The sequence below is a fragment of the Equus caballus genome, chromosome 16, assembly GCF_041296265.1.
Source record: "Equus caballus isolate H_3958 breed thoroughbred chromosome 16, TB-T2T, whole genome shotgun sequence".
NCBI classification, from domain to species: domain Eukaryota; kingdom Metazoa; phylum Chordata; class Mammalia; order Perissodactyla; family Equidae; genus Equus; species Equus caballus.
Window position 1 is genome coordinate 78500306 of NC_091699.1, and position 14503 is coordinate 78514808.

At 40.0% G+C, this 14503-nt stretch overlaps 1 protein-coding gene across 9 annotated transcripts in view; it reads left to right on the forward strand.

The window, feature by feature from the left end:
- The window catches only part of NEK11 (NIMA related kinase 11), a 248985-nt gene that overhangs the window by 28703 nt on the left and 205779 nt on the right, over positions 1–14503 (forward strand). For 7 of the 9 annotated variants that reach the window (XM_014731862.3, XM_014731863.3, XM_070238148.1 and 4 more), the window contains exon 3: positions 13684–13849. The exons of the other annotated variants lie outside the window; for them this stretch is intronic. In XM_014731862.3, the coding sequence (XP_014587348.2) occupies positions 13684–13849 (166 nt within the window). The remainder of the gene's footprint in view (positions 1–13683; positions 13850–14503) is intronic. 9 annotated transcript variants of the gene reach the window in all.

The window sequence follows — 14503 nt, forward strand, 5'->3', positions numbered from 1 at the left end:
AAGGAAATAAGGGAAGAGTTGAGAAGTTTTTCTTAAATTAGACATCGAGGTGCCTTATTCCATATGTAAATTGGAATTCCATTTCTGAATGTGTTCTATTTAAAAGAATCACCAATGTCCTCCTTGGGGACACCTCCACTGCTATGTGACTAAAATGAAAACTGGTTTATGTCACAAGGAATGCAGAGATTGCAATACCCTCTTGTAATAGGCAAGAATTGCATCTATGGCATTACCATCAATAATGGCAAAAATCGTAAGAGAAATAGTAATAATAATTATCATATATTCCAAGAAGTTTGGAATTAAATTTGAAGCTCAACTGTAGCAACATTTTTTGGCCAGCATATTTGTGTTTATCTTTTCCCTGTTTCTTATTTCCACCTACTCTTGCTGGTCTGAGTTTTCTATTTTATTATATAAGTTATGGCAAATCCTTTGTGGAATGAGGCTGAATATAAATACATTAAAGTAATAAATTATGTAACAAGACATGTTCGAAGGGTCAGTGGGCAGCTGTACCTTCTCACTACTGGAAGCAGACAAGAGGAAACCATTACAAACCAGTTTTTAGGGTCTGGGCCAAAACTGTAAGGGAGATTTTCCTAATGGTGTTTTAAGACTGACTGGAGTTTTGGGGTCATATTGGTGTTGCTATGGAATATTCTCAGGAGGGCATGTAGTCAAGTCTCACAGCATCTCTGGGTTCCAGTGTCCTCATCTGTAAAGTGAGGGGCTGGACCAGCAGCCCTTCCCAAACCTTTATTGTCAAATGAGATCTCATGCTTCCTGGGGTGGGAGGGGGACACCTGCCCTCTCACATGGGCTGCTCATCAAACATGCCCTCCCCTCAAGCCTCTAGAAAACTCTGGGGCTCTTCAACTCTCTCAGCCCCGGCAGTCTTCTGGACCCCTACCTGCTCTAAACCTTGCCACTCACAGTGTGCTCCCTGGACTAGCAGCTTAGGGCATCACCTGGGACCTTGTTAGAAATATGCAGTCTCAGGCTTCCCCTAGACCTGTCTTGGAACAGATCCCCCAGTGATTTGTGTGCACAGTAAAATTTGAGAAGCATGCTCTTGGATTCTGTGTCCCTTCTTTGAGGCTTCTTCAGATATCAGGCTTTATGAGTCTAAAATTCTTTTCCCTTGCATTGTACAAACGTGACACACTTTGATTCATCCTCAAATAAATTCCAGGATCTCTACAAACGATGCTGGTGGAAAACCATGCTGAAGACTATTTTTTTGGTGTCCTTTGCTCAGTGCTATGACCTGAGGAGGTGGTCTCCAGTGCCGTTGCTGTGGACTCCTTGGACAAACTCTGCACAGCCATCTCTGTGAGATGCAGCAAGCACGAAGGTTCCAAAGCCCTTCGTTTAACCGGGCTCCCCTCCCTGCCCTGACTGAAAAATGCTGCCTTGTGTAATCAGAGACAGGCTAGCCACAGGCCCCTCTCCTCCTCCTCTGACACAGTCGACAGGGACTTTTTTGTGCGTTTCAAGTCAATGACTAAATCCATAAGCTGTCATTCAGGGAAACTAGATCTTTCATAGTAGTAGATTCTAATTTGAGCTCTGTCGGTAGGTTAAGCCCTGACTTTCTGGTGCATAAAAACAGATTTTTTTTTTTTTTGGTATAAGCACTACTAAGCAGAAATATACAACTCAGAATCACTTGCTTAAGCTCTCTAATGGAAGTATGCCTATACAGAGCTTTATCTTCCTCCCTTTCTATCTCAAAATTAAATACAACAACGACCTGCTTTATGCTACAGCTAAATTCAAGAGAGAGTTTTGGCTCAAGTTCATATATTACAATTACCATGATGATGAACTAGAGACTGAAATTTAGAAATACAAACTTTTTGCTCTTTTTGCTCATTTAATGTTAACTTGAAGCCAACCAGGACTGACTAGAAGTAAGATTAGGGGACTTTATTTCATTGAAACCCTAGATTATTTTTTCATTTTATTTTTGGAGCACCAACCTTCTTCTTGCCTGGATCATAATTTAATTTTACTTTAAACAGGGTTTATCCTTTGTTGGTTTCACCTAGTCAAGGAAATGGGGCTAATCAGTTTTTGTTGCTTCTTAAAACTCAATTTGTCGCTGTATCTTGATTTCATGGTAGGCTTTGTATCATCACATCTAATTATGTCATTGAAATCCACAATTCTAGTATTTTTCTGTAATGTTCAAAAGAAAAACCTGACATGAATTATGCATTAGAATATTGAATTTTGAATATCAGCCTAACATTAATTGTAAATTTGGAGCATTTAACAGTCGTAACAAAAGCTAACCTGATTATCTATGGTAAATTATTCTTTCATATCCTTCCTGACATTGCCATGCTCCTTTGTTCCCTTGCTGACATAAACAGGATCTTTGCTCTAAGCTCAGTACCTTTCAAAGTGTGATAGAGTGAATGACTGATTTGTTGCATTGAGTCTTACGTTATCAATATTTATTTTTGTTTTTAAGGCATAGCATTGTCTAACAATTTTGAATCAAATGAGTTTTCACAATTGAACTTTTTAAAAACTGGCCCTCACAGACACAAAATCACACAGGCAGAGTTGTGGTACCTGGGACAAACTCAAAAATGTATATTTCACCACCTTGCTAGGAAAGATAAGTCCTGAGAAACACTATCTCCCTCCTCAGTATGGTCTCATCCTAGACCTCCAAATCTGGGGCTCCATAACGGGCAATAACTCTTGACTGCTGGTAAGATTTTCTGTAACACTCAAATGGTAATTAATGAAAAACAGACGTAGCCTCATTAGTGCCTCATTAAGAGCAAGACCATCATTCCAATCACCATCAAGAGACTTTTTGTTTTCGTTTTTCCCTTCTTCACTAATGCTTAGGAGTGGAAGAGTAGAATAGGTGACAGGAGTTTTTATTCTTTGAAAAGTGGTTTGAAAAAGGAAAAAGTTTTAGATTGTCTTAGGTACTAGACACTGAAGATCTCTATGCTGAAACAAGAGAGGGGAGACTTAAATTTGGAGACGAAAGTCTGTTCTTTGGAATTGCGATGTTTCCTCCTTCGTGAAGTAAATGGTGACTCTGCTGTAACTTACTGTATGACCTTGGATAAAGTACTTAATTCTCAGGAGTTTAACAGGTTGAGGTGCTTTGATAGATCTGCTCTCTGAGGGTCTTGCCTGCTTTAAAATTCTAGAAATACATAGTCTGAACATGTACAGACTTTTTTTCTTGTCGTTTCTCCCTAAACAATACAGTATAATGTAGCATAGTGTTTACATTGTATTAGGTAATGTAAGTAATCTAGAGATGATTTAAAGTAAGTGGGAGGAGGTGCGAAGGTTATATGCACATACTACTCCATTTTATATAAGGGACTTGAGCATCCGCAGATTTTGGTATCTGCAGGGATCCTGGAACCAATCCCCAGGTACTGAGGGTGGACTATATTAGTAATTTTTTTCTCTCTGTCTCCAGAGAATTATAGAAAAAGACATATTTATTACTAAAGTATGTTTTCTTAAATTAGGGAGGAGCAGGAGAGGGCAGAGACCAAATATTTTAGGAATTCTTTTTTTTGGTCTTATTCAGCTTAGCATTTTTTGATTTATATATTTTAATTTTATTTTTAATTTTTTGATTGCTGAACTATGCCTGCCCTTTACTTCACTCTTTTCCTTCTTACCACTCATTTTAGATTATCTCCTGTTTGCTATCATAATTCCTATATCAATACTCAAGGGAAAGAAGGGAACAGTAGTAGAATTTTAATCATTTTGAATCCTGATACTTTTTGATAACTGCTAAAATTTTTGATATATGAGAATTTAATGACTAAAATTATGTTTTCGAATTATTTAAAGAAATACCATGTTGTCTTAGTTTCTAGATTTACTAATAACAAATAATTTCTAGTCATTTATTAAAATATTTTTTCTCACTAAAGATCTATCTTTGTATAGTTCATTAGAGTTTACTTTGTGATAATTTCTTGAAGATTCGTACCAACATCCAAGTAGACAAGAGCCAAATTATATCTTTTCCAGTTTAAATTAGGAGACTTAGTACTTTCTAAGTAAATAAAACCTAGCCCCCTCTGTTTTCAAGGGGCTTACCTTTGTTCTAATCTTTATGTACAGCACAGCTAAGTCTAACTTCATCGTCTGGGTTTCATGACCTTAAGTGTGTACAAATGAGTGGAGTGGTTACCACATTCTCCACCTCTGCTTCTAATCTCTTCTTTAAATGTCTCCTCTTCCATCTTGTAAAGTCTTTTTGCTACAGAATGTCTTTGGCTTCCAAAATGGCTTAAACCCTAAGAAAGACTTATCTCCCTAACAAGAAGTCTAGAGGAAGAGCAGATCCAGGGTTGACGAAGTCCACAGCTCACAGCATCATAAGGGACCTTGGTACCTTCTCTTTTCCACCATTCAGCCTGTCATCTTAGGGTGGCTTCCTTCATAGCCCCAGCTGGCTGCTAAAGTTCAAGGAGTCACGTGCAGATAAAATGTGGAGGCAAGATTAAAGAAGAGTTTCCTTCCATGCTTCTCTTTTTATCAGTGAGGAACATCTTTCCCAGAAAACCCCCAAGAGACTTCTCACGTCTCACAGGCCAGAATCACGTCACTTGTCTAAACTAATCACTGGCAAGGCGAATAGGATTATGCGATAGGCTTAGATCAATTATGATTTGTCCAGGGGCTAAGGAGAGGGTCCTCCTCTCCAGAGCATATGCTGGTGGAAGTGTGTGGAGATGGGTGGATAGCCTTCAGTGTCTCTTAAAATAATTAAGCCACAATAGTCAGTGACTTTGCTCATCTGTATAAATAAGAAAAGTAGGATTTCCTGACCAATTCTACTTTTGTCTGGAGGTGTCTGGGAGGAGAGGGGAGAAGAGCGGCTTTAAACAGTTTTGAGGGGGAAATTAGAATTGACTCTACCACATCCCTGGCTGTAAAGAGAACTTTTAGAGTCCATAGGAAGAAGCTCCAGAAAGCTGGCCACCATGAAGGGAATCTACTTGTTTTTTTGGCTGAAAGGAGAGCGAAGGACAATTTGTTCTCAATGAACTCTTTCATGAGACAGTCTAGAGGCTTGGATTTAGAAATGGGGGAGGAAATAGCCGCCTTGTTGTGAGCGCACAAATACATAGGCTTTCCCAACACGGTCAGAAGAAAGGCTGACTTTGCAGATCCCTAGTTAACTAATACCCACTCATGGGTTTCTTGGCTTAGCTATAGATTCTTCACCCAAGCCCTAGGAGAAGGGCTTTGTACAACAGAGCGGTTAGACATTTCGTCTCCTCTCCATGTGACCTCCAAGGAGCCCTCTGGAAAAGGGCTGAAATGGCTCATCCTGAAGCCAGTTCTATTCTTGCATTGACATGGGAGATTCTCTGCAGACAACCTTGGATGAGCATCAGCACTGTTTCCGGCCATAAGACATGTGCTCAAGCCATTTCTATTTTTTTTTAAATTTATACAGATGGGAAAAGTCATTGAATTCACATGATTATTAGATATTTTTTTTATTCAGGCAATATTTGTCTTCAATCCTCCTACTCCTGAAATTTCTATTTACTTTCTTCTGTTCCTTAGAAAAAAAGGCAATTTGCAGAATTTGTTATGGTACCAGCATTGAAACCCTGTGTGGAAGTTGTCACCACAAAAGAAAATATAATCTAGATGGAGCCAGGAATAGCATATTTGCCAAACAAAAATGTCTGAAATACTTCTACTCTTATTGGTTCTTTGTTTATTATCTGTATTATTATTTACTGTTAATTATTTATCTTTGCTTCTTATTTGTACATAATACTCCTATATGCTGCTATTGTGTTTGTAAACTAAATCAATCTTGAAATGCATAGGAAACGGAATTCATCTGTAGGTTATCATTGATTTGCAGTTTCATTATTCAGTATTCAAGACAGTTTGCTTTGTCTAGGAATCAGTATATCCTAGCCATCTTCAGGAATTCAAATAAAATAGGCCAGAATTTAAAATGGAGGAAATTTCCTTTATTTTTATTTCTACAGATGATGTTGGTGCCCTACCTGTATCCCCTGCATGGTTAATATATTCTGTGTGTGGACCCAGCCTCCAACTGCTAGTTCCTGCAGTTCTGCCCTATGCCTCTCCCTGGCCGGTGGGGCCCCTTGTCCTCCCACGGGGTGGAAGAGTAGGGGAGTTAATGCTCCCAGGGAGCAGCCTTAAGCAGCAAATGAAGGGAGTTTTGGTCCTGGCCCATCGGACACGGGAACTCAGAGGCGTGTTCTAGGCTTGCTCCAGATTTCCTTCAAAAAATTAAGCCCCAGGTGCCCGCAGTGGGAAGCAGCTTGATAAGATGCCCTAGAATGGCCTCCTTCCTTCATCTCAGTCCCCCACTCCCCTCTCACTGCCCACATTGACTACTTGCACTCAAATCTTTTTCTCAGGGGTTGCTTCCTGGGGACCCCAAATTAAGAGAGTCCTCTGGAGCAGAGCTTGGCTTAATGGGAGAGTTCCTCACATTTATTTTTAAAAATCTTGTTACATAAAGCTTAAGTGCTTTTTTGGATAAAAATGGGGATAGATAAAAGAGTGGGGAGGAAGGAAGGAAGGAGTGGTTTGTGAACCTGCTAGTTTCACAGATCTTTTAAAAAGTTCCCTCCCTGTAACATTTTCATTCCACATTCTATATAATGTAGACTGTAGGAGTGTGTGTGTGTGTGTGTGTGTGTGTGTGTGTGTGTGTGTTACTCTAAAGGATGATATGTAGATATAGAAATTCTTAAGTAGTTCTTTTTTTTTGTAAGTCACATGCTTATTAACTTTCATAGCTTATTCAAGTAATGCAAATACAGACATTCCTCTACTGGGTATTGATTTATACAGGGCAAATACTAAAGAATGATAAATTCATTTCTTTTGCTACTTGGGATCCACCTGGGGAAAAGGCGATTTGGCATACTGCAAAGTCATTTCTGTGTGCAGAAGCGGATGTCCTGGGGCTCTAGTCTATAGATTTTGCGTTTTCTTCTCTCCTCAAAGGAGGATTAGGGATCCCCACTCTCCACCCCCAGCTCTTTTATTGCATTTATCATGAAGTCGTTCAACTATTTTTATGCTTGTTGGCCTCCCCCGTGAGACTGAGCTCTCTTGGAAGGCAGGAGTTTTCTCTTCTCATCTTTGTATCCCCAGCACTTGGCATTGTATTTGACATAGAGAGAGCAGTCAATAGACAGTGAAATAACAGAAGTGTGGAATTTTCTATCTTATGGTATTTGGTAGTGACTGACTGGGGCCTTGTGTGGTGTCTGACGTTGGGCTCAGCAGACGGAGTTTGCACCTTAGTTGCTGAGGCCCGCCCTGGGTGCCAGCAGTTTGCCATCTCTGCACTGTACCATGATGGGATCTAAGCCCGTGCTGTGTCCAAAGACTCTGCTACATGCTTGTGATCAGGGGTGGAGAGGAAAAGACCAGAGGAATCCGATCATTCTCACCCCCAAAGAGCGGGCATCAGGGATTTAATTGTTAAAAACACAAGAGCTCAGAGACTATGGCAGATGATGATGACCCATAAAATCACTTTGTCCTTTTCTCTGACCACAGACATTAAAAATATGCTTTTAAATTGCTGAGAGAAGGAAAAACAACTGAAATAAAATAAAATCCCATCTGTAGTATACTCTTCACTACCACCTACAATGTTTTCTCAGCTACTCCTTTAGGTATCTTCAGTTCCTGGCTTTTCCACTTTTTATCAATGGGCTACTTTTTGGAATAAATATCACTCTCTGCTATTATATTTTTTCATGCCCTTTACACTTTAAAGTTATATATATCCTATTGAAGGGAATAAAACAACTTTAACAAGGATGTTTTTCACTCTCATGCTATTTCTAGTCATAAATGAAGAAAGAAATACTGTGGCCTTGAATCCTTTAGAAGATCCTAAGCTTTAAGACTCATATAAATAATAAAAATTAACCCAAATGAGTCAAACCTTTGGAGGTTTGGTTTTCCTTATCCTGAGGTGTGTACTAGTGATCCGTGGTAACCCCTGAACATGCTTATGTGATGCGTAATGGCATTGGTCAGGGCTCCCAGGTGTGGAGATGGGCAGCCACCCTCTGCGCAGTTTAAGTAGAAAGGATTTGTTCCGGAAACAGTGCCCAGCAGCAGCGGGAGGGCCTCGGAGCAGGCTGAAGGCCAAATTTCCAGGAACGTCAGCCAGAACCATGCCCCTGAAGTGGCCTGCTGCCACTTCCCCCAGGGCCACGCTGTTTCTTATGACACCTTTATTAGCAAAAGGGAGGCCCTGTGCCCGCCATGTTTCTTCACACAGCTCATACCCAAGGCAAAGTCTTGGGTGGCTGCAGCTGCCTGGCAGAACTTGAGTCACACCTTGGCACCCCAACACAAAGGAGGCGGGAGATATAGGTTTGGAGGCGGGAGATATAGGGTTTGTTTGTTTTTATCTATCTGAGGAAGACAGGACCTACAGGCCAGGGATCTACTACAATGTTGGGAGACTGTCTAAGGATTCTGGGCAGCCACAAATGACTGGTGTCTGCTGTAATAATATCCCGTGAAACTCCCAGCAGGCCAATTGTGTAAACCATTTGGCTTCTACTGTTAAAAAAAAATATGTAGCAAAAAGATGGAAAGGAAATACACAAAAAGGTTAATGCTGCTTATCTCTATGGTGGATTGCGGGTAATGTTTTCCTTATGTTTTGTTTTCAGAAATTTCTATAATGAAACTGTATTTCCATGTAAATTAGAAAAAAATGAGAGCTTAACATTTAAGAAAGGATTAATTAAAATAATTGCTGCCTTGTTAGATGGATGAAAACTCTATCTTAAAAGTCCTGAGCAGATTAAAAAATAAAAAGGAAACAATAAGCAAAAAATTACTCTCTTGTTTAAGCTGAGGTTAAAATTTATTTTCTGTGGCTTTGCCCTCAGTGGGTGCAATAGCTACTGATCACATTAGAGAGGCATAGAATTTTAAATCAGGAGGGCCTTAGACATCATTTACCCTAACTTTAGAGCATTCGTCTTCATTTGAAGTTTTTAAAAATACAAACATACGTATATCCACACATTCATGCACACTTACCTGTTTAATGTCTGTCTTCCCAGTGGACACAAGGGCAGTGCCCGCTACACTGTAGACGTACAGTGGGTACCTACTCTAGCAATGCAATGCTTGATCGTTGACAGTTAAATCACAAGGGAAGGGACCATAGCTAATAATCTCCAGACTAACTGTGAAGCCTTCCAGTCCCCCAGCTGACTGGCCCTCACCGAGATGGTCGTGGCTGCGTGGGACGTCATTCTGCTGCTTCTGCACTTCTCACTGGAGATTCTAGAGCTCTCTTAGCCCCATTGGCTTACTTGCCTCTTGAAGACCTTTCTTTCACTCCTATCCCTTGCAGGAAACAAGAAAATGTGAAGGTCCTGCTATTTTCTATGGCCTGCTTTGGAAAGAGGGCACAGATCTTCTGCTCTTAGGTTACCCTACCTATCTTGGAATTCTGTTCCTACTTCCCTCTCTGGACCCGGCCTAGGGGACAGGAACTATTTCCAAGGGCCCAGTGGTATCTAATTTTCTTGCCTCCCCTTCATCTGGTCGAGAGGGTCTCTTTCTCACTGGGGGCAGGGAGGACACTCACCCACTACCCAGATGTTCCTCCAGATCTCTTCTCTTTGGCCTTGGACTCTCCTTTGGAAAATCAAAAGCCAGGGATTTGACTCATGTTCTCTATAGTTTATGATGCCATTTTTTTCCTGAGGCAGCATATGCTGCTGGTTCAGTGGGGAAAATGTGAAATGATACAAGGAAATTTGTGAAAAAGCAACCTTTGATTAACATCTCAAAAATATCACCTGGAGCCAGCCCTGATGGCCTAGCAGTTAAAGTTTGACGAGCTCCCCTTCAGTGGCCCAAGCCTGCTTGCCATGCATAGAACCACACCACTCACCTGTCAGTAGCCATGCTGTGGAGCAGCTCACATAGAAGAACTAGAAGGACCTACAACTAGAGTCTACAACTGTGTACTGGGGCTTTGGGGAGAGAAAAAAACAAAAGAGAGAGAGAGAGGAAGATTGGCAACAGATGTTAGCTCAGGGCAAATCTTTCCCAGTAAAAAAAATAAAAATCATCTGCCCTATTTGTATGAAAGGTGGGCCAATTTTGAGGGAATGAAATTAGCTATAGTAGTCTCAAATTTCCAAAGTCACGTTCCAAAGTTTCTCAGTTCACTAGTGATTCTAGAAAGACTGAAGAATGCCACTTAGGCAACAGAACAGAAAGTTTGCAAAATGAGTGAGTCTGCAGGAATGCTTGTTTTTGCTTCTGTCACAAAGTTTCTCCCAAATGGTTGAAGTTCTGATAAAATAAATGTCTGTCATGTTATTTAGGAGTGGGTGACAAGCTGAGAGTCACTGAGCAGGTGACAAGCTGTCCTTGACTTGGTAAGTTTCCATGCTGTGTCTTTGGCTGATATGGATCTCATATTAAGTGATATGCAATGAGAGTTTCCTGTCAGTTCAGTGACACGATTTTAGGTAAGGAAGGTAGAAAGTCTCTGTGTCAGCTAGAGATGATTATATTAGATATCACGGATCTTAATAGCCCTACCTTCGTCTGCTAAGCTGTGGGCAAATGAGATTTTATGCTTTATCATCAGGCTGCCACATGAGGCTCAGGTAACTATATGTAAAATCTCACGCTCCGTTGCATAATATTTGTTTGCAAGGAAAAGTAAGTATCTTAAATCTTTTTATAGCATTTGTTCCTTCACAGCAAGAGAATATTTCAAGTTTGTGTAAAGCTTTATATTGTCATGTTTAACCACTGTGACTTTACAGCTGCACGTTAGCTGGGGCACAGTAAATGACTGGGGAAGCACTATGAAGATGTCATTGAGCTCTGCCTGCTGCTTTGTAATCTTCAGAAGTTACAGGAAAGCATAGCTGCCTATGTCATTTCATGTCCTTTTAGTATTCTAACAGTCTGAGATGCCACTCTTAATAACATGAGGTCATTTTTAACCGAATTCTTGATAGATCAGTCTTTCTATAGAATAGGCAAGCATTTCTCTAGAATCTACTTCATTATCGAGTAGTAGCCTAATAAAGTGTTTATTGCCTAACAAAACCAATGTGAAAGCACCATTAGGGCAAGGGAAGCAAATATTCCAACTTTCTAAATTGCAGTCATTGTTAAAGATGCCTGGAAATGCCGAGTGGAGCTCGTGAGGCTCCTGGTGCAGAGCTGTGCTTTCAATGCAATTGGCCTGCTCTTTGTGGAAACAGTCAGGTGGGCTGTGGTTGTCTTTTGGGAACAGGATGAATTCAGAATGGGGAGACCATGAAGAACATTTAAGATGAATAAAATGTTATGGGACTCAAATTTTAGGAAAACTGATTTCCCGATAATGGTCATCTTGAAACAGAAGGTTCTCCTTATGAGATTTTGGAGAATGGAAATGTAACACAGCTTTTATAGGTCAGGAAAAAAAGCCAAATCTTAGCCAACACCTGAGTAAGGTAAGGACACTTTCTAAGTTTTCCTACGTAGGATCTCAGCTTCTAGGACAGATTGTCTAATTTACAATTTTTATGAAATTTTTACCACTGAGAAATGGAATGGGTGAAAACTGGACAGTACCATGCTGACTCCAATATCACAGCTTCTAGGCCTGCATCTGAAAGAAGAAACAAGTTCTATCTCTGGTATTGCCTGAGGAAATTACTTTTCTTCCACAGTGAAACAACTAGAGAGAAAGCCTTGTTTGAATCAATGAAAAGTTTATAGTATAATCACATTTTGAAGAATGGTAGGACCCCTCCTATCCAATGGGATTGGGGCTGGTACTTGGTTACATAGAGGAGACAATTGTAAAATGAAATGACATAACTAAAATATTTACATTAATTTAAAACATATCATTGTACATTTCTCTGATTTTTTTGATGTGCAGCCAACATCTAACATCCTCTGATTAGAGGTCTCTTCGTCTCTTTTGCATAAACTACACCTGAAATATGTTGATTAAGTTTCCCAGGTTTACCTTCTTTAAAGAGGAATGAGAATTTAGCAATCTCAATTCAGAATACTAGATTTTTACATTTTTTAACCAACATTTTAGAACAGTCTTGTCAATTACTTAACATTTTTTTTTGCAACTTGTCATTATCAAGTTTTTTGATAAGCATTTGACTTGGTTTTCCTAAAAAAGATAACTTTCGCACTCATCCTTCATCAGTTTGTCATATTTGAGTCACAAACTTACAATAATGAGCACAACTGGCATAAACACATTTGGGAATAAACTCAATGACTTGGGTAAGCACACATCTCAACTGGAAGGGCAGAAGTTCATGGGCGTGCCAGAGAGCATCCACTGGCCACAGGCACTCCCTATGGCAAAGGCAGCCCTCAGCATCTGTTAGAAAAGACTGGAGGACGCTGCTTAATCTATGAGTTGGTTAAAGGGCTTTTAATTAAGAGAGTTTCTACTATAAATACATTTTCATTAATATGCATAGGTAGTAACACTTAAAGAGCATTTTTGCAAAATGTTTTCTGGTATGAGTCCTGTAGAACTTGCCTTAATGAACAGCTAAAGCTCGCTTATAATCAGCAGAATCTGTCTGCACACATAATTGGTGCTCGAAAGTGCTTCTCCCTGGCAATCTAGTTTACAGTGTGGTACTATAATTGGTTTGTTCATCAGACCATTTTTTTCTTAGATGGGAAGAGATAATGTTTTGGTCCACTCCTCATTAAGTTGTCACAATTTTTAAATTAATAATTTGGGCGATTTAATGAGCTCTTGTGCTATTTATACACGCTCAAGATCCTAAATATCTCCGTCAATGTTTTTAGATTTTTTTCTTCTTCTAAATACTGGGAGCAATAAAGAATGATATGCCAAAGATAGTTTTAAAAAGAAAATAAATAGATATTGATCTTATTGCTATTAAGTTAATAGATTTGGAAAATTTTAGAGCTGAGAGACAGAAGTATGTGTGTATATGTGTGTTTAAATACACACACAGAGGCAGAGAGAGACACAGAGGCAGAGAGAGAGTAAGAGAGGGAAAGAGATAGATAATCAAAGACAGAATAAGACAGAACAGAGAGACAGAGTGACGGTGACATATTTTATATTTATATTATATTCACACACATATATGTGTATCTATATAAAAAGAGACAGAGACAGAGAAACAGAGAGACACTAAGATAGGAATAGAGAGAGAAATAGAAAAGCAGACAGGAACAGAGGAAAATAGATAAGAAGAAAGAGAAAACACACAGAGACAGAAAAAGACAGAAACAGAGACACCATGCAAGAGGCAAAGAGAAATGGAGACATCTAGAGAGACATCTGAGGTGGCAGAGGAAGAGCCACCACAGAGATGTTGCTCAAGATTAGCTCCATCTCTGTCCTGTTTGACCAAAACTGTAGCCACAGGTACGGAGGTCAGAGGCCGTGGGGAAGCCGTATCACTGTCCAGGACGGAGAGGCAAGCCGAGGGACCAGCAGGGGACACAGTGTCATAAGAGGCAATACCAGGCCTATGGGTAGGTTGCAGCCTGGCTATCAATTAGATGGTCCTGCACCACTTATTCACATTTATCAAATGTGTTTTTTAGCTCTAAATGTATTTAAAAGATTTTTTTTGGCTGCAGAAAGGTCCTGAAGGAAATCTCTGTTGGAGGACTCAATCCAAATGAGACTGTGCAGGCCAATTTGGAGGCCCAGCTCCTTTCCAAGCTGGACCACCCAGCCATTGTCAAGTTCCATGCAAGTTTTGTGGAGCAAGATAATTTGTGCATTATCACGGAGTACTGTGAGGTGAGACTCTTCTTCTCTTTTCGAAATCTTAATAAAAATCTGTTTCAAACTAAAAAGCTGTCTGTAAAGAGACATCTCAAAAGTTCAATTATCAAACCACCAACTGAACTGTAAAGACCTGGGATCTCATGTCTCGCAGCTAAAAATGATCATCTATAAGTAATTGACAAATGTGTTTCTAATGAAGGGTTTCTCTCCTTTGGAAAACTCAGAAGGAATATGTTTTAAGGAAGAATATCTGCAGAAGAATGCGTCAATATTTTTTGTGGGAAAGCATCCCCCAAACCTCCTACAGTGGCCCAATGGTTAGATGGACATTTAATGCTATAACAGAGGCCTGGACAGAGCAGAGGCACAGCTCCTGAGTTCTGGGTTCTAGCTCTGTGGCTCATTTTCCCAAATGGAAATTTGGAAATGGAAATATAGCTCATTTTCCCCATGGAAATCCTTCATATTTATTGGTTTGTGATTTATGGCTTCAGGTATTTACAATTTTCCCTGCCACTCCATGTTCTCTCCAAGGGATAATAGCTGTGCATTTTACTGAGTCCCAAGTGAATATGAAGCTCCTTAGGAAGGTGCCAGAGCGTGAAATTGACAAGGTGCAGCTGTAACATGGATCTGTGGGTTCACTCCTGAGAGGCTAGGTGGGGG